The 26,064-nt window shown below is 40.4% G+C and overlaps 1 protein-coding gene across 5 annotated transcripts in view; it reads right to left on the minus strand.

The window, feature by feature from the left end:
* RAPH1 (Ras association (RalGDS/AF-6) and pleckstrin homology domains 1) overlaps positions 1-26,064 on the minus strand; it is a 178,310-nt gene that overhangs the window by 24,294 nt on the left and 127,952 nt on the right. For 4 of the 5 annotated variants that reach the window (XM_045032878.1, XM_045032877.1, XM_045032876.1 and 1 more), the window contains 8 exons: positions 24,260-24,419; positions 16,212-16,333; positions 14,152-14,217; positions 12,278-12,421; positions 10,271-10,381; positions 6,531-6,629; positions 5,530-5,650; positions 4,311-4,453 (listed from right to left, as the gene is read on the minus strand). In XM_045032878.1, coding sequence (XP_044888813.1) covers positions 4,311-4,453; positions 5,530-5,650; positions 6,531-6,629; positions 10,271-10,381; positions 12,278-12,421; positions 14,152-14,217; positions 16,212-16,333; positions 24,260-24,419 — 966 coding nt within the window. Of the gene's footprint in view, positions 1-4,266; positions 4,454-5,529; positions 5,651-6,530; positions 6,630-10,270; positions 10,382-12,277; positions 12,422-14,151; positions 14,218-16,211; positions 16,334-24,259; positions 24,420-26,064 lie in introns of all 5 variants that reach the window. The other variant, XM_045032880.1, reaches the window with a different exon arrangement.

Below are 26,064 nucleotides of genomic sequence, written 5' to 3' on the forward strand. Positions count from 1 at the left end.
AAGGAATACTGCATTCTACAGTCCAGCCAATTCATTTGGTTTTATTCAGTAACATTAGGGTTAAAGTTTTTAAAATTGTAAATCTAAATTTCTGTTAAAGATTAAAGAACATAATTATATTTGCTCCTAAGGTCTGTCAACACCACATCCTCCTTATAATACGGTCCCCCTTTGAGCCAAGCGGTGAGTTTCACGATGATTGTAATAGAAAGCCTACTTCGTAATTGATGCCAAAAACAGCTTACTAGAATGGACATCCACAGTTATTAAACATTTTGACACATTTTGTCAGTGCCACTATATATTATCTATGACTAGCTAACTTATATGAAAGGGTTTGCATATCAGTTTGTTATAAGGGTCAATACATGGATAGTACTATATCAACTCTTCATTTGACTGGGAGAAAACTGAAATATTAACTTATAATGAAATAGATAAGACTGAAACAGAATAACTTATAATGAACATGGCATGTACCTTTATTTGTCAAATTAAGCTAGTAAGGCAAGGAACTGGACAAAACCCTGGAGCAATTCAGCAGGTTCAAAAGAAAGATTAAGATTTCTTAAAAGGGTTAGTCTGCAAGATTCTGGTAATGTCACTCAGGTTAATGTGCTTTCAAAACAGCCCCTGACCTTAATTCTGCCCTGTATAAGGCATGCCGGGTACGCAGACCTTAGCTGTGCTGGGCTTCACGTTTGACACCTGAGACAGTGAGGCAACAGGAGAAACACAAGGAGCATCAAATACAAAGAGGGTGACCGAAGCGTAACAAGCACGCATCAGCGCATGGCAGAGTTTGCGAAGATTGGGAATTGAAGACTATGCGAGGGTGTTCTGTGACCCACTTTGTCTTGTCATTTAAAAACCACATTCTGAACTCTCATTTTGGCTCTTCTTTTGTATTGCCATCCTGGCTGTATTTAAATTGGAGAGCTGCTCGTAAACTAAGTAAATAAAAAGATCAACCTAAAAACCACTGTATTTGGCATCCTTTACTGTACTGACCTGAACTAGTTAATAAAATATTATTTGGCAGATATACAAGTCTAATTATTCAGAAATACAGAATCATTCATTTGCTCCAACTGTACTGTCAAAGAGCAATCTTTTTATAAGCAATTAGATTACCATATGGTTTTTTAACATGCTTTTAAAATTTTAGATACAATTAAGCATGAAGAATTTTGCCTGGCATCTAGGAGGGTGATTTTTACACAAAGCAATAAACACATGGAATATTGAGGAAAGGACAAAGAACAATGTCTCTGAACTTTTAAAAATATGCACAATGATTTGTAACAAATTACGAAAGTGTGTTCAGTGAAATTTGCTTTATAAAGGCCTAGAAGATAATTAATTCTGTTTCATTTTTTTTCTCTCTTCTCTGAGGCAGTTAAAACTAGCTTATATTTGCAGTTGTTAATTCACAATGGTGAGGTGTATCTTTAGGAATATTTAGAAACTACACCAATGCTATTTATAAGGAGAGAGCAGCTACTACAGTTTGTATACGCAATAGCTACACTATTGTTAAAGCATTTTTTGGTATGCAGAATTACTCTATATGCGTGGATCTGGGATCACACAGCACACTGACAAAATACACAACAGCAGCTCCCCTTGCTCCATACAGTGTGTTAATGCCTTTATTAATGTTTCCTTTTCTGGGGGCCCTCCAAGACCTTTTTTGACCTAAAGGATTCTCACTATACCCTATCGCTTTACTATTCACAATCTCAAACTTGCATTATGTTCTCCTTCTGCTCAATGGCCAGATTCCCTCTAAGGCTCCTCAGTGTTTTGTCTGACTGAAAGATAACCAAACAATGAAAGACCTTCTCCCAGTAGAGGACTGATGACCTAGGAATGAGAGGCCAAGCACAAGTCCCATAATGATCCGACTCTGGGCTACAACTCGACTGTCAAGCCAAGCCTCCATTCTGAAACTTTTCATCTTGCTTGGTTTCCTTTAAAACCTGCAAACATATTGTGTGGACACTATGATAAACACTCTGGCACTGCTGGAGTCTAGCCAGTCAATGAACTGCCTGTACCAGGAATGTCTCACTGTGATTGTAACTGCCTCATCACAGCATCAACATTTCAGTGACAATATTCTTCCTCCCCCCTCCCTATCTCCAATATATCTTAATTCTTATTATTTCCTTAATTCTTGGAGCTCTGGTCTTACTGAGACCCATTCAGAGACCCAGGCAGGACCAAAATTAGGTACTATAGGCAGTAGTGGTTGTTGCAGAAGAGAGCAGCTACTACAGTTTGTATATCAATCCTTCAGTTGTAACCTCTTACACTTAACTTTTCAAAAAATGTACTTTTGAGATAAAACATCACATACTTTGCATAAGTGCAAAGGTGAACTCTGGAAATTTTTAGGGCAAATCCATTCACCTGTGCTGGACAAGTGTGGGGGAAATACAATTTTTCTTGTTTGAAAAAAAAGTTGTTCCACTTTTTGTTGCAGACAAGTAACTTCAATTGCGGAATTATAAAACTTCAGTCTTTGTACATGGATAGCCCTCAATAAGGAACAGTCTGAAAAAATGTGTTTTAAAAATTGCTTTAATCAGATATAGTACAAATTCTCTTAGGTTTTGAGTTGAGCAATTGCTAGTGGCACTATGGAGTTGTAAAATACAGCGTCACAAGTCCACTGTGCTCCAAGAAAATTAAATGCAAAAAACTTTAGTGCAGTAGGAAGATTTTTCAGGTTTAAAAAAAAATTAAAAAAAATCAGGAAATGAAAAGTTACAGTTCTCATAGCAACATTACCTCACCCACATTGCTGTACCAATTCAAATTTTCAAGGGCAAATGCACTTTTGCACATGCCCAACACCTGATTAGATTATGCATGTCAGGATCACGAGCATGGACTGGTACACGGCACACAAGTGATCAGCTCTTGTGCACTTTTAAAAGTTGGTCCACACTATGCAGAATTTGTTACTACTAGACTCAGTACTGAATGATGAGATTTATACAAACAACAACCCTCCCCATCAAAAACTCTAGATGCGCCGGCAAATTATGAAAACGTAAAAGGTATGTGCAGGGTAGATGAGTTAACATTGCTTAGAGAACTATAACTTGTATGTTACTTAACTTCTCCATATTTGAATTTGCATCAACTTATTTTCTTCATGTAGTTATATATTCCACAACCTCACATCACCACTGGAGGACAAAGTGAGATCTGTATGCTTTTTCTTTAATACATGTTCCAATTTAAAAAACGTCTTTTGTCAAATGAATTCAGCGTCTGTAACAGATGCAAGACTGACAGCAGTGAAGGAAGTAGTCCTAAGCATCTCTCACATTGTCCTGCCAATGTACCTCAACTCTGACCTGACACTGTTAATTCAGATTCTGTGCCTGTTCAGCGCCTGGGCATCTATGCCAAGACTGCCAACAAAGTCATTCATAGTTGCAATTTTTGTAGTGTTCTGTTGTTCACGAGGAATTGCATTAATTACTTATTTCACAATGGAGGTGTAAAACTTTTGGTTATTACTAACCCAGAGCAGTCAAGAGCTGAAATCCTTTATATCCAATTACCAACACCACGAGACATCTGCTCTCCTCTCACTACCCAATTACTACTTCTGTTTCATATTTTGTCTACAGCATATTAAAACTTGCTACTTCAATTTTCATGGAACCCAAATAAAAGCACCTAGGGGAATACCGCTGGAGCAGATTTCAATACAGGCTCATGCGTGCGTCTGCTCCTAGCTCCACCTCTTAGTTGTTCACAGCCTCACAATGGAAGGACATGACTCGTCTCTTAAGTAAAGAGATCTTCCTGAAAGCATTTCATTCATCTTTTTGGCAGTTAATGTTTTTGCTTGGCCTTTTTTTAAACACTATGCAGTAGAATTTTTAAGCCATGGCTGTTAAGAGTGACCAGCTGTCCCAATTTTATAGGGACAGTCCCAATATTTGGGGCTTTTTCTTATATAGGCTCCTATTACCGCCCACCTCCTGTCCCAATTTTTCACACTTGCTGTCTGGTCACCCTAATGACTGTCTTACACCTAATAATTGGGAAATTACTACAAAACCCGTCAAGTTTCTATGAGAATGTATAAAACCTGACAGGAGGCTCAAGAGGTGACTCATTACCCTGGAGAAAGCTACATCTGAAAAAAATTATAATGCAGTATGTTGAAAAGGTGGAGTAAAAAGAGAAGAGAATCCCAGTAAAGATACAGATGAGAAAAGATGTCACTCTGTTTCGTACATTTTGTGGGGGTGTTGGTTCTCATGCTAAAGTCTTCTTGTTACCTTGCTGGATTCTTCCAGCTGAGTGCCTCGCTTCCAGGCCTCAGAGAAGATAGAGCTGACAATACTTTGGGAACGGACATGGCCAGTTGGTTGGGTGTCAGAAACTCCACTGTCAGATTGATTAGAGTGATTTGACTGAGACTCTGTTTAAAAAATATGAAACACAGGAAAAAGTTCATTTTTATCAAAGTAAGTCAATGAGTTTGTAATGTGACACTTTCATGAATGACACTTGCTAGGCACAGAGGTGACAAGTTAATTTCATGCCTGCTAAAACACATTATCTCACCAAAGGACATTATTTCCACTAAAACACTTAGCTCATGGTCAGACACAGTGGAAAATTGCTGGTCTGAAACACCCCCTCACAAACAGACACCAAAAAAACCAAAAACCAACCCGCACCCGACAATCACACCTGCAACCTTGTGAAGATAGCAGCTTATCAGTTGTGTTATGTGAAGACTATCCTGTTCCCAGGCCTTGGAGAAGCTTCTGTTCATGTTGCCTAGCCCAAGGATGCCATGAAGTCACAAGAGTTGTAACTTAGTCCTGGTGACTCAGCAGACAGCTTTGCAATGCCCTGTTCATGCAAAGCATAACAGTTCTACAAATAAATTGTTTTCAGTAGAACTATGGTTGACTACCCATTGCAGGCTCAAACCCAATTCCATACCGTTGTAAATTAGCTGTAAACAATGAGGTAGAGGTGCAAATTGTTAACTAATTTTTGAACAGCTATTTGTCTTAAAAAATGGGCTTGTCACAGGACTGGGACCAATGTTTTAAAAAGTTTGTGTGTGAACAGGTTTGTGGCGTTTCTGCCTTTGGGTAGAGACTATTTCATGTATTTATTTCACATATTTTATCCCACCAAAGCAGTTTAAAAACTATACACATCTCCACTCATCATGAAACACAATTTTTAAATTGGTGAGGACAGGTATGAGGCATTTGAAAGTATGTTTCCTTTTCTCAGTTTCAGATAAATTCTCTTTTTGGCTGTGAATGAGAAAAGGACATTATATTAATATCAATCACAACTAGTAAAGAATAGAATAGAATGAATTGCTTTTTGAGATTACAACACCTTAGAAGTACTGGGACTATGTGGAAATAACTAGTCAAATTCACTAGTCTTTTCTGGAGGTTTCAAATGGTTTCTGAAGCAAACGGTATTTACCAGTATTTCCATTATGGGTCAGGCTATTATAGTTACCTGGTAAACTGGAAGAGCTGGATCCTGACTTGATACTGGAGCTTGACAAGGAAGTCCAGTCATATGCTGACTCTGTCCTCTTCAGTGCTTCCTGATAGTTCACATACAGTTGCTTCCCATACTAAACAAAGAGAGGAATAATAAAATTAACAATTGTTTGGATTGTGCCTGTTTCAGCTGGTTGATTTATGTCCCAAGCTTCTTTTGCCCACTGTTTCTTTCAGACATGATAAGCAGCAGTCTCTCTGCAGAGGAACTCAGGCAGTAGGATTATTTTCAGTAGAAGTTGTGTTTTTCATTTTGTTTAAGAACAGTCGCATTGTCTTTTTTCTCTTTTATTATCTAATTGCTTAGAGAACTAGAAACAACCTGGTTATCCTGGAGAAGAAAATGTCAAACTAACTGATGACATGCCAGTGCAATAAAATCATCTACTTAATCCACTGAGCCAAGGTGCTGGTTCTAAGTAATCATTACCTCATCTACTAAGTCTCTACTTTTGATATAGCCACCTTTCTCAAATCCATTTACGAGTTAGCCCAAAATGAGTCAGCACAGCTAAAAACTAACAGTGACGTCTCATGTCTAGTGGGACTTCACTGTGAGATCAGAGAGCAGGAAGAGAGATTAAGGGGCAGAAAAATTTGTATAAGCACCTAAAGCAGGAATTCTGGTAAAGAAACGTTTATACCGTTGACAGACTTCAAAAAAGAAATATGTATGAAAACTATCTTACAACTTTTGTGGCGCTTCAAGTTCAGAATGGCTAGATATAGGGAAGTTTATAAACAGGTAACATGCATTGTCTCGATAATTGTTTCAAACAAGTAACATTTGACCCATAGTTGATTAACTTCTTGATTAGTTAATTTTATGTCAGTCTTCTCGCTCTCCTCTCACTGACACATCATCTGTTTCAGTAAGATAATATATAGGTAACACTATTAAACAGCACTACATTGCAAGAATGGAAGAGGAATAAAATGATTCAGAGTAGTTACCTTAGCAATACGGATGCCATTTATCCACTGGTGTAGAGTTCTCACATCATCACAGCAGAGATATTTGATATACTGAGACTTTTTCTGAATCTGAGGGTGCTATAGAAAGAATATTTAGTCTATCAATATTTTAATCTAAAGAACATTAAGAAGAAGAACTAAAGGGTTAAAAATACTATTCTTGAAGAGTGGGCTTCAAAACACTGTTATTTGTCGGCGGCAAGTGGCGTCATCGAGAGGCGTCGTCACCGAATTTCTGCAGCGTTTTGGCGGCAACGCCTCTCAATGATGTCACTTGCCACCGACAAGTGACGTCATTGAGAGGCATCACCGCCGAAACGCCGCAGAAATTCGGCGGCATTTCGGCGGATGCTCCACCGCCGGCCAGGACATGGGCACATTTAGATGCTCCACCGCCGCGTTGGGGACCCCTGCTTTAGCCTATGTGTAGTATAGCAAAAAAAAGCCCTGTACAGCTCTGCTCAGAATGGAGGCATAGAAAAGTTGAATGACTTGCCCACGGTTATGTAGCAACTTAGTAGAGGACACAAAAATAGAGCCCTGAGTGCCGATTCCAGTTCTCTGTCGCAACAGCTGATCTAAAAAAATTTCTGAACTTTCTGTCTCAAACTGTACCGTAGCTAAAAAGAAGTTCTCCCTAAAATCTAAACTTCAGGATCAAAGCATTAACGTTATAACTTGGCATACAAAAACTACAGCCCACATTTGAGGGCAGATTCTTTTCTAAATCACTGAAACTACTTGTGCAAGGTTCAAACATGAGTAAGAGGGGCAGAATCTGGACATTAATGATCAAGATTTGACTGCTTTGGTAAAACGTGTGCAATCTGGGTTTTTTTCTTTCAAAACTGCCTGAATGTGAGTAGCACAAAATGGAATAGCTATAAATAAACCATACTCTTCAATCTGTGAAACACCACTTCACACTGCTGGAATGTAGGTGAGAGAAGGCCCAACGCTACTTAAAATCTCATGTCAACTGCCTGGTGATATACCAACACCATATTTCACTTACACCTCAAAAAACATGATAAAAATTAGACCAGCTAACCCGATCACATGAATTTACTTAAACAACTCACTGCAATTCTATAAAATTAATGGGAAATTTTTGATGTGTTAAAATTTGAGTTAAGATTTTTCCATGGCTCCATTTACACTCAGAATGGTAAGAAAACAATGTTAATACATGTATTCCAGTAAGATTTGGCCCACTGCATTGGCTGGCCAAGAAGTTATAGAAAACAGCTCAATAAGAGCCACATCTGAATCATGTAGACAGGAAATGACTACAGCTACGATTATGTCACTGAGGTCAAAAGTCAGGGAATCTGTGACTTCCAGCGACCTCAGTGACATTTTCTGCCCCGGGGCTGGATCTCCCAGTTGGCCCCCTCACAGCTTGCAGCCCCTGCCCTGGTGGGGGCGTCCCTGCAGCTCCCAGTTGCAGTGGGGGACCCCCCCACCGAGCAGCTGCCCCAGCGCGGCAGGAAGACCCTGAAGTTCCCAGCCACAGCAGGCAGCGGGGTGACCCCCCGGAGCTCCCGGTGGGGGGTGAGGGGATCTCGCAGTAGCCCAGCTCCTGCAGGTGGCAGAGGCTCACACTCGCTGCAGGTGGAGGGAACCCCCTGGAGCTCCTTGCCAGCGTGGGCGGTTGGGGACCCCCCTAGAGATGCTTGGCCACTGTGCAGGGGGAGCTCCCGGAGCTCCCACAAATCGCAGCAGCCGGGGACCCCAGAGCCCCAGCAGCTTTGGGTGCTGTACCCACCTCCCTATCCATTTTGACAGGGATATTTTTAGTGGAAGTTAGGGACAGGTCATGGGCATCCATGAATTTTTGTTTATTGCCTGTGACCTGTCCATGGCTTTACCAAGAATATCTGCGACAAAATCTTAACCTTAGAAATGACACACTGGAAACGTAGGCATGATCCGTACTTGCCTTGATATTCTGGAAATCAATTTACATCAAATAATCTATAAATATCCACAAGTATTAAATCTCTGCTTTTAATTGCTCTCAATTATCTGCAGAGGAATCATGTGCCAATGACGTAAGAGGACATGAAAAAGAATTTTCAGGTTAGATTTTAACTAATGTTTCTTAACCCAAATATTAAGTAAGTATTTTTTCCTCTAACTGTGCACAAATATATGATTCAGTGTCTCATGGAAAGATCTCATCTTTCCATAAAGTTTGTGGACATGCACTAGAATAACTGACATGTCTGCTGTTTGGTCATCGCATATGCAATGAAATGTGAGATGTGACCGATGACAGAAAACAAGTAACCGTACTCCTGCTAAAGGGGAACAGTACCCATTATCCTCATCCAAGCACCATTTTTAAGTTCAGTGGGGGATAGCTCAGTGGTTTGAGCATTGGCCTGCGAAACCCAGGGTTGAGAGTTCAATCCTTGAGGGAGCCATTTAGAGATCTGGGGCAAAAATCTGTCTGGGGATTGGTCCTGCTTTGAGCAAGGGGTTAGACTAGATGGACCTCCTGAGGTCTCTTCCAAGCCTGATGTTCTATGATTCTATGGTAAGAAACATTTCTTACCATGAACACAGTGAGAAACTGTTTCAAAATAATTTTGAGTCTACCACTGCCAACACCATTTCTAAAGCCTGGCACACCTTAAAGACACCTGACAGCATTTCAGCTAACAACTTTTTTGTAAAAAGGATGTTAGGTTGGCGTATACATTGCAAACTTTACCCTTTAGGTTTAAGGTGGTTTCATCTATGAAAAAGCTTATGATACTATTGAAGGTTTCTAAGGACGTTTCCCTCTTACAGAAAAATGAGCCAAATAAATGTCACTGCAGCTTCTGAAACAGCCACAGCCTAAGCACATTCTCTCCTAGTCCATAGGCCCAGGGTAGGTGTAAATATGGCCATCACCATGGGTATGAAATGAGTCCCAGCAACAAGAAAAGGGATAGGTATTCTTGAGACAAAATGCTCCAGTCCACGTCTCCTCCTGCCTATCGGCATCCTGGAAAGCGTCTCCCTTTCCCCAAACACATGGCAGCATGATACCCCACTGGCCACCTGACTCCTGGCAGCACTGTAACCGTGTAACCATTCTGTGCGAGGCAGAGGAGAACACATTGTGGGACCTTTTGTTTCAAGCATTTTTTTTGCAATTGTCAGTGGAAACATATTATTTAATGTAATACTTCTAAGCTCCTTCTCGCTCCTTTTGTACGTGTGTAAATCATTTATAGAGAGGAATCAGCCAGCTATGTGGGGGTGTGGAACAGCAAAGACCTCTGCAGCCAGTTCTCCCTTCTGCATCGCTCCACTGTCACACTTTATCCGACTCTGTTCCATGTACTAGGAGGTAGCATAACACATAATAGAAATGTATTTTACAACGTATTTAATCAGGATATCACTTGCTCTATGATTTCTAGAAATGTGGTCTCTTTAAACAGACTGAATTTTTTCATAATTAAAGTTGTATTCCGACTGAAAACTCTTGGTTAATTTTCCATTAGTTATAGCATTGTGGAAAGCACGCTCTGCATTACAGCCTGTCTCAGCATCCATTAACTTTCTGTATTAATTCCTCTTACCTCGTCACAACTGGAACCTAGTTAGAAGAATCTAGCTGTTGGAGGATAGTAGACAAAAGCAGCATGTATTTAAAATTCCTATAGCACCTTTATACTTGCTCTGTTTGGTAAAACACTTAAAAACATATAACAAGTTACCTTCAGCACTAAACAGTAATCTGTAGGTGCTTTGTACTTGTTCCGATAGTCCTGCCCGTAGTAAACATTGACATGATCTAGCTGAAGAAAGCATACCAGATCTCGAGAGACCTATTAAACACACAAATATTCAGTTATGAAAAAAAATAAATAAGGAAAATCAGAGCCACAATGAAAAACCTTGATTTAAACACGGCCAGCTCTTCACTCCTAGGCCTGATCTACCCACAAAGTTGCACCAGTTTAAACTAGCAGCGCAACGTTTCTCCAATTTCGTTAAACTATGTGTGAGGACACTCTTACATTGGTTAAAGTTGGCAAGCTAAACCAACGCAAGCATGTGCCCACATGTAAAGTTGCACTGGTTTAACTAAAATGAACCAGTTGAATTGTGTGTGTAGACAACCCCTTAGACTGGAACGACAAAGAGCAAAGCACATTAGTGAGTGGATGCACCAGTTCCAGAAGCTAAATTAAAAAACAGTTAGAACTGAACTAAAACAAGAAATCGGTGCTACTGAAATTCAACAACAGCTAATTTTCCAAGGACAAAATTCCTGTATCTGAATTTTAACCAATAAGAAGTCTAAGAAGTGAAGAATTACGTATCACAGATGGAGGAAAATACTACAGTTATCTGAAACAAATTGCCAGCATGTTCCAAAACGTTTAAGATGTTTCTTATTCCATTCTCATGAAAAAACAGTATTGTTAATTAAAAAGTTGAATGAATCATTAAGATTAACAAACAATATGCCAAGCAAAATAGGTCTATACAGAAAATCCTTACATTAAATATATATATATATTTTTATCTAGGAGATGTTTTTTCAAATCTGTGTATTTTTTGTGCATTATTAGTTCAAAACTTGTTTGTTTGTTTCTTTTGACAGTATTATATTCCAGGCCACCACTGAAACTTAAAAGAGCAGAGGGTCAACAGGAAAGGTCACATGGGGAACGCCTCAGCAGTTGCTGATAATATAAGTATTCATTCAGAACCACACTGTTTTAAGATTTCATATTCAAGTATTTCTGATTGTAAGGTACACCCTTTTTACATGGTGTCTTATATGTAGCTTGTCTAATGAAATGGAAAGCCTCAAAGAGGAAGACTAATATTTGAAATTTACTTAGTTCTATGGGGAGCCAGTGTACTGATCAGAACAGAACACTGGGTTGGGGTTTATTTGCTTTTGGTGACCAGCTGTTTAGGAGGTGAGCTGCTGTGTTTTGGACCAGCCATTTCCACGTACAGTGAGTTGCAGTAAACCAGCCTGGAAGTCACAAAGGCAACAATCAATGCAGCAATTTTCTACTTTTCCTCCAGTATAGTATGACATCAACATAGAAAACAAAGTTGAAGAAATCATGCAGAAAAAGTATGATCTACACTGATTCCAGAAACTATGGTTGAAAATAGACTAAAAAGAAACCCTTGAATATGAACTACTGAAAACAGTGCCATTTGGTAGTCTGAATGACTCAAATTTTTCCCTGGCACATATTAGTCAGGGACACACTAATACTTGTAGTGTCACTTAGTCCTTCACCTGTGAAAAAGGTCTATGGGATTAGGCAGGAGAAAAGAAATCAAGCTGCCCTGAACTGTACATACACACACTCTTTTTAGGAGAACTATTCTACTCTGAACAAACAGACACTGAGCTCTTCCATATGGAAGATCCTTGTGATCTCAATTTTGAATTGGGGGTCAGATTGTTTTACATCAAATCCTTCTTGAATAAATTATTGTTCACTTATATTTTAAAAGCTGTGTTTTTAATTGATGGATTGTAATGATAGTCTAAGCAAGAGCATAGTACAGCCAAAATTCTGAAGTAATTTTCAAGGCTCCTTCTACCCATACACATTTAAATTATCAAGAGGATGTTCATTTTGCTTGAGTTTTTCCGTTCAGAAGGTAGACAGTTACCAGACGGCAGGTTGAAATTAGACAATCACTCTTAAGAGCTCTATTTTATAAAAGTAAACCAAAGAAGACACCTTTGCTTTTCCTTTAGGGACATAGTAGATTCCAGAAGCTCGCAAAAGAAAATAACGCTTCTTCCAAGACTTCTTGCCATCATCTTTCAGCCACAGGACTCCCTCTATTTCTGGTACTGTTACAGAACTTCCACAAAAACATTCCTACAGAGAGCCAATTATAGTATAGAAAAAAAAGAGAACATATAAAAACATATTACTATTTTAAAATGATGAAATGGACTGGGTTTAGAAGCCTGGGGGCTGAAGTCCTTTATTCATCTAGAAAATATATATGGCATAATTAGTGACTTTTCCACTCAGTTCTAACATGAAGGGTAATTATGAGTATGTGCCCATTTGAACTTTGCGTCTGATTTAATAGTTCTCCCCTCTGTACAGAATGCCAATAAAGGTGCTACTTGTTGACAGGTGTGAAGGTTTCTTAACCAATGCTTATCAGTAATGGTCCCAAAAGTGCTCCAGTGGCTTTAACCAAACCTGAAAGACATGGGCCCACACCTCCCCTGTTGAGTTACAATTTCCCAGGTATAAACAAAAACCTCACTAATAGTCAGTGGGCCCAACTATGATCCATCATGTGTGTATTTTGCTATTAGTGGAAATGTACGTCACACTTTATATTAAGGTTTCATTTATTAAATAGATAATAAAAGCATTACAGATGTTATAATCATAATCCAGAATTGACTGATATACGCTACAGAAAATTACAAGCATGGGGGGAGAGGGAGGCTCAGCGTTCATGTCGTGCTCACCGTCAGTACCTGGCCTGGGGAAGCCAATGATCTAACCAGCAGACCAAATTTGGTAATTAATCCTGGTCATGTGCCACCTGAAGCATGTTGCGCATATGCTAAGATGATGACAAGCATAGCACAAGGTGGGGTTATAGATGGTCAAATGCCATGGCTATAAGCAATCTTTTGACCTACTGGACTCCAACAATCTATAAAAACCATTTAATCATTTATTAAGTCATTAATAATTGATCATTTATACACGATTTATAAATATAAATGTATTTAAGTCTAATTTTAAACATTCATTTACATATTATGAATTCATGATTGTTGAAGTTTAAAAGTAAAATAAATAACAATCCCATGTTAGATGTAAGAAAGTACCGTAGCCTTTTTAATGTGACACCTCAGATAGCATTTTTAGTATTAGACCATCACTACTTTCAATTTGCATAAAACTATATAGAATTTTAAGTTTATGAGGTTATATGTAATGCTTATGATATTTACGTTTATTCCTACATTTGTTTTTGGGTTGCTTATTGTTTTTTAAAGTTGTTTAAATTATTTTGATTTTAAGTAGCTTCCATTTCCAACAGTGATTTTTCTCCTTAGCTTTTATGATTTTTGTATTTTATGGATTTTTTTCAATCTGTTAAACCAGGATGGTGCCAATTACTTCTAAATTACCTTAGCAGTGCAGTTCTGGATACAGCATATGTTGTCTGAGAACTATGTTATAAAATAGGCTATAAACTTTGCAGGGTAGTGAATAGCAGCTTCAATAGCACCATTCTCGGAAAAATGTCCCTCCTCTCACTGGTCAAAAACTAAGCTAGAATTCTGCAAGTGACAACTGTTTAAACACAGTTGTAGATAGCATGGTTTTGATCCCACAGTGGATGGGGACTTTTGACTATTAAAAAAAATCAGGAGACATCTTTATTCCAAACGCTCCCTATTCGAGAACAGGAAGAAATCTCCCAGGGGTACATATTCACATTTAACATTCTGCTCAACACTTTGCGGACCTCCATCTCTCATCATCAATTTAAATGTTAGCAATAGTTTAAGAGTTTATCATATTGTAGCTCACAAATCATCGTGCTCGTTTTGTTTTAGTTGTCTTACCTCCAGCAGCACTTCTTTATTTCTGTCTGCCATCTCAGAGGTTTCTTTTTTCCCCAGCAGATAGTTCTATAACAAAAGACAATGAAAGGATGAAACTTCTATTGAAGTTTTGAAGTCAAAGCAAGTCATCTTTTTCACTTCCTTGTGCTGATAAGAGTTTAGCTGTTCTAAGATCTGTCTGGTCCTCTAGTACAGCTAGATAATATAAAAAAAATGATTTTGGAGCAAAATTGAGACTCATGTGGTAGCTGCTAAAGAATAAAAGAAACCAAAATATTGCATTCTGTAATTTTAAAGGGCTGGAAAAAACCCTTTTGTATTTTCAGGAATATTAGCCAGTCCATGTGACATTACCTTAAGTAAAAGCATCATAAGCTGCAGTTCTCAGCCATCATGGTTAGCCATAAACCCAATCACTGATTGTGTAATATAAACAGATTAACAAAATTAAAAACCCAGAATAAAAATTAAATGGAAAACAATTGGGCCTTTAGTAGACTACTCTATCCCATCATTCAGTATTTTGGAAGGCGCGGACATGGGACTGTTCTACTCTTTTCCACTCCATCTCTATAGTTTTTCCATAATAAAAATAATACTTTCTATGAAAAAAATTCATGATAAACAATAACTTCTGAAAAAAGAAGCAAAATAGCAATTGTTTATCCATACTGTGTGTGTATTATCAGTATGATATAATCCTTTTCTCTAGTAAGGTGATTCCGCACTCTTTCCCACCTAACCTGGAAGGGGTTGGTACAGTGACAGGGAGCATCTTCCAGACCCCTTTATATTCACCTGCTCTCTCTGGAAGCAAAACAATATTCATGGTATTAGGTCAGACCAAGGTTTTTAACTGAGTAAGTAACACATTCATGCTGACTTCCATCTACAGAAGGCCCATTCTTATTACTAATAACCAGTGAAATGTATTGATGTCACACATGTATTGAGGAATACGCTTTCAAAAGCGACTAAGATTTTTCGGTGCCTCAGCTGGAGATCACAGAAAGAGGCCTGGCGTTCAGTTCTCGCTGAAAATATGGGCTCCTTATAAGGTATCTCAAGTTGGGGCACCCGATAACTTTCCAAAAGCGAGTAGTGGTAATCCCAAGAGCCTAGTGTATTAGGTACCTCGCAGACTGAAGAACATGAACCATGCATAGGGTTACCAGATAGCAACAGGTCAGGGGGTGGGAGGTAATAGGCATCCATATAAGAAAAAGTCCCAAAAACTGGGACTGTCCCTTTAAAAATGGGACATCTGGTCACTCTATCCATACACCCAATATACAGACTAGAGATTAACATCACCTTGATCACTTGCTTGCTTAAACATGAGTTTGTTAATTCCTTATTTTTCTAGTGGTCCCTGTGTTTCGATTCCTGTTTTTATTTTCACCTCTGTTCCCTCAGTGCTGTAGGCCTCTAGCATTACATCATATTTTTTGCATTTATGCTTATAATCAAGAAACCCTAATTACCATTCCCCCTGTAGTTAATTATTGAAAAAGAACAGTGACCTTTTTGTTGTTAGTTGTTTGATCAGGAAACAGCTGAATGAAGACGGACCCTGGCTTCCTCAGGCATGTGCTCTCCTTATCTCTCTGCCCCTCCCTTGTAGGCAGCTGTCTATCCCACAGAATCCATCCAATTCCCCTCACCCTATCCTCGTGAGATGGTGTGGGGGGCATTGCCAGTCTCCCCAAAGTGACACGTGTCACAACACAAGTTCAAACTCTTTCCTCCGGACTGTCTAGATGTGAATAGCACTAAGTATTGGTGAGTACTCCATGCAAACTGGTTACATGGACTGCTATTAATCCCACTAAACTATTCACATACTTCGAAAATGGATTGGTTAGATCATCAAGATTTTCATTTAGGGGGATGATCTTGCGCTGACCACAGAGTGTATTCTGGAGGTACTGTTAAAATGCAAAGCTACTGTGTGTGTGTTTGTACAGATACAAATATCAATATAAAAATGTTGACAAAGGTGCTACCAAGAGACATTTATAAGCTTAAAATAAAGTTAAAAAAATCAGCTTCAGACTTACCTGGGGATTTTTGAAAAGTGCATATTTTTCTATACGTTCCACAAATATAAGTTTGTTTTGACTGTCTCTGGTCCAGTTTAGAAGATTTTCAACTAAATTTTCATGGTCCTCGAAGATTCTTTCTGCATAGACAAGAAAGAGCAAACAAGTAAAAAAAAAAAAAATTCTACTCTCACATTTTGTAACATGACCTCAAAGCAGGATCTAGTACGTGGACAAGACGTGAGGAAGAACACAGATATATAGTTAACAGTTTGTTAAAATGGAAGAAAAGGCTGGGAACGAGCCAATGGGAGCTGAGAGGACGGTGCTGGGGGGGGGTGGTGGCGGCAGGGGAGCACACGGAGCCGCCTCCCCCCCACGAGGGACATGCAGAGATGTGCCAGCAGTCGGCTGCTTCCGGAAGTGGCGTGGGGCCACGGCATGCAGGCAGCCTGCCTGAGCCCTGCTGCGGCGCTTGACTTTTAGCGGCCCGTAGATCGCGATTGACTGGCAGAGGCTCCAGGATTGACCAGTCTATCATGATTGACGGGCTGGTGACCACTGTTTTAGAGTGTAAAGAAGCGAATAAGTAAATTCATTTAAAAAAAACCAAAAACAGCTGCCCGCAAGGGGGGCAGTCAAAGAGCCGCAAGTTGCCGACCCCTGGGTTAGATGTTTGTATACTTACAATATAAACACAGTACAGTGAAGACCTGAATATTCTATTTTCAGCTATTTATCATCTCATTTGAAATTTATAGTTTTACATACCCAGGTGACTTCTTTTAAACAAGAATTATGTAAAAATAAAATGAAAGAACACTCTATGTTCTAACTGAAAGATGGTTATATAAATGTACAAAGCTAATTTAGGATCACAGGAAAATTTAGCAAGCCCTACCTCATTTGATGAAAGTGAAATGAGATAAGGAATCTCAGGAACTTTATGGGAGAACAATTGCTCTTCTGTGGAGTCTAATAGCTGAAAGCTTATTAAACTTCATTGCGCATTCAGTTCATGAACAATTTATACCAGTTAGTTCACCCTGCTGTTACTACAGGCTCTGTGAAAAAGGCCCTGCAGAGCCCTTGTCTCCTTCACTACACAATTAAGTATGAATTCTCTGACAAGAGCCTTCCCCTCCTTTACAAAAAGATTTCTAGGTAAATCAGCAGGAACTGTGAGCCATTGACAACTTTGTGCACAATGGCAGGCAGGATTCTTTTTTAGAATTCTGGTTCTGAACTGCTAAATTATCTAAGCAAACAGATTTGTGTGTGTATTGTTTTTTTCTTCTTCTAACACCCCCATAAGAAATTATATTTAACAACCTAGAATATGAAACTGTCGAGATTGCAAAGTTACCCAGTCAAGGCTCAAGAAAGGCCAAAGTTAAAGTTGCAAAGTTAAAGTGCAGCTATGGAGGCTAGCACAAGGGATAATGTTTTATGAAGGTATGGACAGAGCTCCACATTGCTGCTTTACCGATGTCAACAAGTCATGAAGTGAGGCTACCGAAACTGCCTGGGCTCTGGTAGAGTGGGCCCTCCTACCATGTGGAGGAAGGTATCAGCTAACTGTAAAAGAGCAGGATAGAGCCAGAAATCCACTTAGAAAGTCTCTGAGAAGAGATCGATTGTCCCTTGATTTGTTCTGCTAATAAAAACAAACAGTCCAGGAAATTTTGTAATTGATTTTCTTCTCTGTAGGTAGAAGCCAAGGCACAGCATACATCCAGGGAATGGAATCTCCTGTCCAGTCACTGGTGGCATGTGGCTTCAGGGGAAAAAAAAAAAAGATAAATGTATTGTCTGGTTTAGATGAAAGCCTGAGATTACACTGGGGATGAATTTTGGGTGTAGTCTCAGGGAAACCTTATCCTTATGGAACACTGTCTATGGTGGATCAGCCATAAGGGCCCCTAGTTCTTCTGCTGTTCTAGCCAAAGCGATAGCCACTAGAAAGTTGACCTCCATAGATAAATGGGACAGCAAGCAAGTTGTTAATGGTTTAAATGGTGACTCTGTTAATGTCGAGAAGACCAAGTTAGGGCTCACATTGGAGCAGATTTAGTTATTGTGGGGAAGGCTCTGACTAGACCCTCTATAGAAAAAAAATCATCACTAGATGGGTGAAAATAGGGTGATCAGATGTCCCGATTTTATAGGGACAGTCCTGATATTTGGAGCTTTGTCTTATATAGGCACCTATTTACCCCCCATCCCATCCCGATTTTTCACTCTTGCTGTCTGGTCACCCTAGGTGAAAATGGAGTGGTTGTCATTGGAGGGTACTAATTGCTGCCAAGTGTGCTTTGTTGGGAACTAAGTGAAAGACCTGAGGTTTTCAAGGTGAGCAGATAGTCCCAAAAAATTGTGGGAATTTTAATTCTTCTGGGAACATCTGGTGATGCTGAGTCCAAACAGAAAACCTCTTCCACTTAGCGAAGTAACACTTTCTGATGGATTCCCTTCTGCTATTGTTTAGGATGGCTTCCTCGAATACTGAAAATGTCTGCTCTAGATTCAATAGCCATCCAAATACAAAGCCGTGGGGTGGAAGGAGTCCAGACTGGGAGGTCTGATCTGGCCCTTGTCCTGTGTCAAGAGGTCTGTGAAAGATTAAATACTGATGGGTGGGCGGGCTGACTGCTAGAAAAGACTATGGAACCAAAACTGTCTGGGCCACCTACGGACAATAAGGATGATCACTGCCCCATTCCGATGAATCTTCTTGAGAAATTAACATAAAAGTGGAATTGGGGGGAGGGGAATATGTACCTTAAGTGTCCTGTCCACAGTATTAGAGGGGCATCTCCCCTGGAGTCCTAACTGTGCAGCCTTGGGAGCAGTATATAGTGTGTTCCAACAAAACAGGAAATGCAAACAGGCCCCAAGATGGGGATCCCTGTTGTCTGAATATGCTCTTCACCATGGAATCTTATCGCTCCCAATCACAGTTGATTGAGAATGGTCTGCCGAAGCTGTATGCTAGTATCCCTGGGAGGTGTACTGCTGTTAGGATAATATGGTGGTGAATACACCAGTTTTACAGTTTTGCCTCCATGAAAAGGGAATAAGAATTTGCTCCCCCTTGCTTGCTGACATAGAACACTGTTATGTTGTCTGACATTCCCTAAATATGCAGGAATTCTATGATCAGTAAGAATTGTTTGCATGCTACTCGGAGAGCTCTCAGGTCCAGGAGGTTTATGTGCTTGTGTGTTCCTGGATTCACAAGGAGTCTATGTTTCTTGTGCTGTGTGGTTGTCCAGATGGGTCTCTCATCCTAAGAGGGAGGCACCTATCTTCTCAGGTGGGCACAGAGTGAAGGGAACTCCCCCCACACTCCTGCTCTGCCACCAAGCTAGAGAGTCCCACACTCTGAAGCGGGGGTGGGGGTGGGAGAGAGGAAGGGAGAGAGGCAGGGAGCAGGATTAACTTGTCCATATTGTGTCTGCTTGGCACATATACTGTCTGTCTGAAGCCAGGCTTGTAGACAGCAAAGCCGAAGTCTCACAGAAGGTGTCACGTAGGTATTGACCAAGGAGGATAAGGTTGAACAAAACAACAACATCTGCAGGCTCCTTCTGAGATGATTAATTAAATTGTTCATGGATTGGAATCTATACGGAAGGAGATAAGCTCTGGCTCAGAATCCAGAGTCACTCCGATAAATTCTATGGTCTGAGAGAGAACTAAAATGGACTTTTCGGCATTCTCACAGATTCCCAGTGATGCTAGAGATGATGAAGTACCACCTAACGAGACCTCCCTGTCAGCAGTCATCTAGGTAAGGAAAGACTGTTGAGCCGTGGCAATAGAAACTTGCTGCCACAAATGAAAGTACCTTCATAAATGTTGCTATTCTTAAGGGGAGCGCCCTGTCTTGATAACGGTTTGAACCTATAGTAAACCGCAGAAATCTCCTGTGAGAGGGGTGGACGTCTATATGAAAACAGTCACCCTTCATGTCAAGAACTGTGAACCTGTCATCTCTGGGAATGGGATTATTGATGCTAAAATGACTATCCTGACTCTAAATCTGTGGATAAAGACATTGATTTGCGGAGGTCTCTATCCTCCCTTTTCTTTGGGATGAGGAAATATTTGGAATAAAATCCCTCCTAAGCTTTCCTCGTGAATGAGTATCCTCTCGTGAGAGTGGTCCCTAAAAAGGGATGGGTAAGGTGGTTTTGGAGGGGAAGAGGAACTCTACAATATAGCCTGAATAGATGGTGTTGAGAAACTATTTGTCTGTTACCCACCAGGTATGGGAAAACTGAGCTAGGCCGCCACCAAAACTGCATGTTGGGGGCAGAAAAGAGATGGCATCTCAGTTGGTTTGCAACCCTCGGAGGTCCCATCAAAAGTACTCTTGAGAGCAGTTGTGGTTGCAAGGAGGAGGAAGGAGAAGCGTTGTGTTTAATCCTCTTCCGCTTCTGCTGTGGTTCATATACCTTTGATGGTAGAAGGGCTGCAGTACTGGTCTAAATTTATAAGACTGCTTATGATACTTCATCTTTGGTGCTGGTGTATATATATCAAGGGAGCAGAGGGTTGCCCTTGAGCCTTTCCATGAACATAATGACTCAGGGTATGTCTACACTATGAAATTAGGTTGATTTTATAGAAGTCGATTTTTTGGAATTCAATTTTATACAATCTATTGCATATGTCCACACAAAGCGCATTAAGTCAGTGGAGTTCGTCCTCACTACTGCGGCTAGCATCGACTTACAGAGTGGTGCACTGTGGGTAGCGATCCCACAGTTCCTGCAGTCTCTGCTGCCCATTGGAATTCTGGGTTAAGCTCCCAATGCCTAATGGGGCAAAAACTTTGTCACGAGTGGTTTTGGGTACATGTCATCAGGCCCCCCTCCCTCTCTCTCCCGTGAAAGCAATGGCAATCGTTTCATGCCTTTTTTCTGGGGTCCCGTTTGCCGGACCTGCTCAGTCGACTGCCTGCCTGTATGATTGGAACCCCAGGCAGGCAGCAGGCTGAGCAGGGCCAGTGGACGGAGCCCAAGACTGGCAGTGGGCTGAGTGGCTCAGCCCGCTGCTGATCTGGGGCTCTATCTGCTGGCTCCTGCCAGCCAGGGTCCCGCTCAGCCGGCAGACCTCGGTGAGCTTGATCAGGGGTACCTGGACAGACATGGCTATCCTCCTCTTAGAGCACCAAATGGGAGTGACTCCATGTCATTCTCTTCTTTAAGTTTCATCTCATGGAGATTTAGTCCTGCCTGGAATATCATGCGAGCTGGAGGTTTCTGCCTCAGGCTGCTCTCCCAGCCGGCAGCACCGTGTGGTTGCACCTACCCCAGCTTGCCCCTTGCTCCCATGGCTCATGAAGCCTGGACAGTAGTAAGGAGCAGTTCAACTTGTGGAATGACAAATCCAAAACGAAGGATTGCACTCTATGGGCCACGTTAAGATTATTTCAGAGTCCTAGACAGCATTTAGTCCCTATAAAAGGCTTCATGAAAAATTTCCCCTGCCCCTAACAAAAAATGTTAATTTATCAGAGCAGCTGAAAGGGTAAGGAACCTGGGACTATAACTTAGAGAGAGCTTCCATATTATTTAACTCATAATTAATATAATTCAAAGTAAAATTTCACAGCCTGAACACTGTCTGTTCTAAGACTAAAAATGCAGGAGAGGATCAGAAAAAGGAACAGTGACCTGTTTCCACCCAGTTTCAAACTGGGGACGTTTCATATGTTAGGTGAACGTGATAACTACTACACTACAGGGCTTCTCTTTTTTTGCCACAGACTTTGCTGAATGCACAGGAATGTTTTCTCTAGCTACAGAAGCAGGGCCGGCTCCAGTGATTTTGCCGCCCCAAGCGTTGAAAAACAAAAACAAAAAAACAAAAAAGCTGTGATTGGCGGCACTTCGGCGCCAGGTCCTTCCCTCTGAGAGGGACCAAGGGACCCGCCGCTGAATTGCCGCCGAAGACCCAGATGTGCTGCCCCTTTCTGTTGGCCGCCCCATGCACCTGCTTGCTGCGTTGGTGCCTGGAGCTGGCCCTGTACAGAAGCTACCTAACGCAATGTCTCTATCTATGGGCTTCCTGCTCACAAAGTGGTCATGCCGCCGCCCACGGCTGACACAGCGTGGAGTGCATGTGACACAGCGACCTGGCTTGGGCAGGATCACTAGCGAGGCATGATACTTTTGCCGTTAAGCAAACACATCAATTCTTTCCTGGCCTCTGGCACTGAATGCCTCCATGCATTACGCTGTGCCCTATCAGTGCGGGAGGACTGCATGAGCTCGGAAAACATGTCATCACACGTGCATTTTTTTCGCCTTCTAATCTGCGATAACCTCAGGGACGGAAATGATAGAGGGGGGCATAGAAACATTCTGGGGGGACTGCATGATCACCTGTGCTGCTGAGTTCACCACGCTGGCCAAACAGGAAATGAAATTCAAAAGTTCCCGGGGCTTTTCTTGTGTACCTGGCTAGTGCATCTGAGTTCAAAGTGCTGTCTAGAGCGGTCACAATGGAGCACTCTGGGATAGCACCTGGAGGTCAATACCATCGAATTGCATCCACACTACCCCAAATTCAACCCGGTGATGTCAATTACAGCACTAATCCCCTCGTCGGGGAGGAGTACAGAAATCGATTTTAAGAGCCCTTTAAGTCGACAAAAATGGCTCTGTCATGTGGACGGGTGCAAGGTTAAATCGATCTAACACTGCTAAATTCGACCTAAATTCGTAGTGTGGCCCAGGGCTCAGTCTTTTAGCTAAATAAGTTATTTCTGTCAAAGGGCAAGTCCTTCACATTGGATTGAACTTTGCTGGGGCAAGTCAGGATTCCTGACACATCACAATAGTTGCCATTACCCTGAGGCTGCATCAGCTGCATAAACTGCAGCCTGTAGTGATGTTCTAGCCACCAATCTACCCTCCTCGATAAGCACTTGAAATTGACTGCTATCCTACTGAGGGAGCTTGTCTCTGAATTCCAAAATTTTAGAGGCATTGATACAATCACACTTTGACAACAAAGCCAGGTAATTGCAGACTGATGGATGAAAATATTTGTTATGAGTAGGTCCACACATTTGGCCTCTTTATCTGAAGGAGTGGGCTTTGTGTGATGTTTCCTTTTCCTTTCAGTGGCCACTTGAACCACCAAAGAGTTTGGGGCAGGATGAGAGAACAAAAACTCAGTCCCCTTGGCTGGGACACAGAACTTCTTTTCTGCCCTCTTAAGAGTAGGTGCACATGTTGCTGGAGTAGGACACGTGACTTTGGAAGGCTCTAGGATGGCCTCATTAATGAGGAGCGCCACTCTACTAGATCCCACATTCTGCAAAATATCCAGGAATGTGTGAGATGTCTTGTGAATTTCCCCCAGAGGGGTTGTGTCACCACCTGCCATGCAACCTTAGGTGCCTCACAATGCCTTGCTCTTGTAGCTCCCAATCTGGGCTGCTCACAAACAGCCAAACAGCATGCAGATCACCCCAAGTGTCTTTATACATCTACACCCCTGGTCCAGCAACTCTGACCCCATCAGCCTTTCAGCAACATACCAGCCACACTCTGGCTTCCAGCAACCTTGGTTACTACCTTCAGGGTGACCCCAACACACACCCAGTCCCAAATCCCTGGCCCCAAAACATGTGTTCTGCACTGTCCAACCCTCTCCTAGACAGTTCAGCTATTAGAGGCCTGTTGTCCTAGTAAGAGGTCAATGTACAACAGTTTGCTGCTTTAATTGGAGTTACCAAACAATTCAGTTTGAACACAACACTGGATTAGTTTTAATTAAAAATAAAAAGTTCATTTAACTATAGAGAAACAGATTTTAAGTGAATACAGGTACAAGGTATTAAAGTCAGAAATGGTTGCAGAACTCCAAACATAACTGACAAGCAATCAAAATGATGAAAATTTATTCCAACAAAGGTTGATGAACACTAATAGTTTTATGGATCAATAATGTTTAAATTAGCATGAAGTCCATATGGACAAATGCTAAGTGAACTGATACTACTAAGATAAAAAGTAGGAATCAAAATTATGAACATGTTTACTTACCCATTTGTAATTCAGATATGGTTTCTACCAGTGACCAGTCTAAACTGTAGCCACAGTGGGATTTGTCCATCAGATTGTCCAGTACTTGTCTTACTGTCTGTCTCTCATCCACCATCATAGTTTTGGAGCTATCATCAGACATGTGAACTCTGATTACCAGCTGTGACCAGAAGAGGAAGAAGAACAGGGATTAATTTCCCAAACATATTTCTTATTGAACCTAGATTATAAAAATAAAGTTTAGCTCATATAGAGTTTATATCAAAATCAATTCCTTCTCCCTTAAAGATGCAAAGAGCCATATTTAATAACTAGATGTTCATTTCAAAGCCCACTTATCAAAAGGTCATGTTCCTTTTGCAAAAGGAAAAAAATTCTACAATATGTAGTTTTATTTTAGTTATGCATTAAAAAAACAACATATTGCCAAAAAAAGAAACTTGTCTTCACACAAGCTTGTCTCAAGCAACTAGATGCAAGCACAAATGCCTTATATAAATTCATATGAAATTTTACGCATTGCTCTTTTAAAAATTGATACAAGGATAATTTATTTCCACTGATCTACCGGACGATTAATTTTTATTAATTACTGTTTTCATTCTTATGAAAAAATAAAAGAATGCAAGGCTAACGTGTTGTTAATTGAAAATGATATAAAAGGAGAGTTTTGTGTATTGTTGCTATTGCTCATAAATTTGTATTTTTCGTTTCTTTAGCCTCCAGATTTTCCTAACTAACTTTGTCAAAATCAACAAATAAAGCACATAAACTCATAGACTTTAAGGTCAGACGGGACCATTATGACCATCAAGTCTGACCTCTTGCACATTGCAGGCCACAGAACCTTGCCAACCCACTCTTGTAATAGACCCATAACCTCTGGCTGAGTTAGTGAGGTCCTCAAATCATGATTTAAAGACTTCAAGTTACAGAGAATTCACCATTTACTCTAGTTTAAACCTGCATGAAGTTAATCATATTACTGGTCGAAGTACATGCATATTTGAAAACTCATCTCCAGAGTACAGTATGTCCATAGTATTTTAGCATCCCTATTTAGTTAAAAAAACACAATGCACTTAAAATATATAGTATGAGATCCATACAAGGAATTCAGGTCTTAAGTATGATTAAAAAGTTACAATTATACATAAATACATGGAACACAACACAAATGTCTTTCCAATTATGATGGGCAATGCAAGCGGCATATAGCTTTAATTTAAAAATTTGCAAGTCTTAAGACTTCTGCCACATTTTGCATAAATATTAGTCTTTCACTGGCGGGCCAGTCAAACAAAAAAAAAGTTCTCTATTTTAAATTGTCTTTACTTGGAAGGTGTGTGGGGAAAGCAGCACTGTTTCTAAAACTTAACTGCTAATTCCCTGCTGTTTCGCTAGTACTTTAAAAAGAGAGCAGTGTCCATATAAAAATTATACCTCAATCTAATCTGTTGCCTACACTAATACAGTAAAACAAAGAACATTAGAATCTTGTTTCCACCTTTTATGCTATTGATTACTTTTTTTTGCACCTCACTCAGCTTGCAAAATTAAAAGAAGTTAGTTGATTTGTTCTGAATTCTCACGCTCTAGCACAAAGTTGTAGCATTTGATTTGCAAATATTAAATGTGGCATGTTTAAATATTAACATTTTTCAGTGATTTAAAAACACTGGATATCATCTTGTTAATATTAAGAGATACAGATTTATTTCTTAAACATATCTAATATTGGCCCTACATTACTTGACAGTTTCCCTAAATTTGGAGGCAACATCTTTACTATCTTTGACATAGCA

The sequence above is a fragment of the Mauremys mutica genome, chromosome 10 (assembly GCF_020497125.1).
Source record: "Mauremys mutica isolate MM-2020 ecotype Southern chromosome 10, ASM2049712v1, whole genome shotgun sequence".
NCBI lineage: Eukaryota > Metazoa > Chordata > Testudines > Geoemydidae > Mauremys > Mauremys mutica.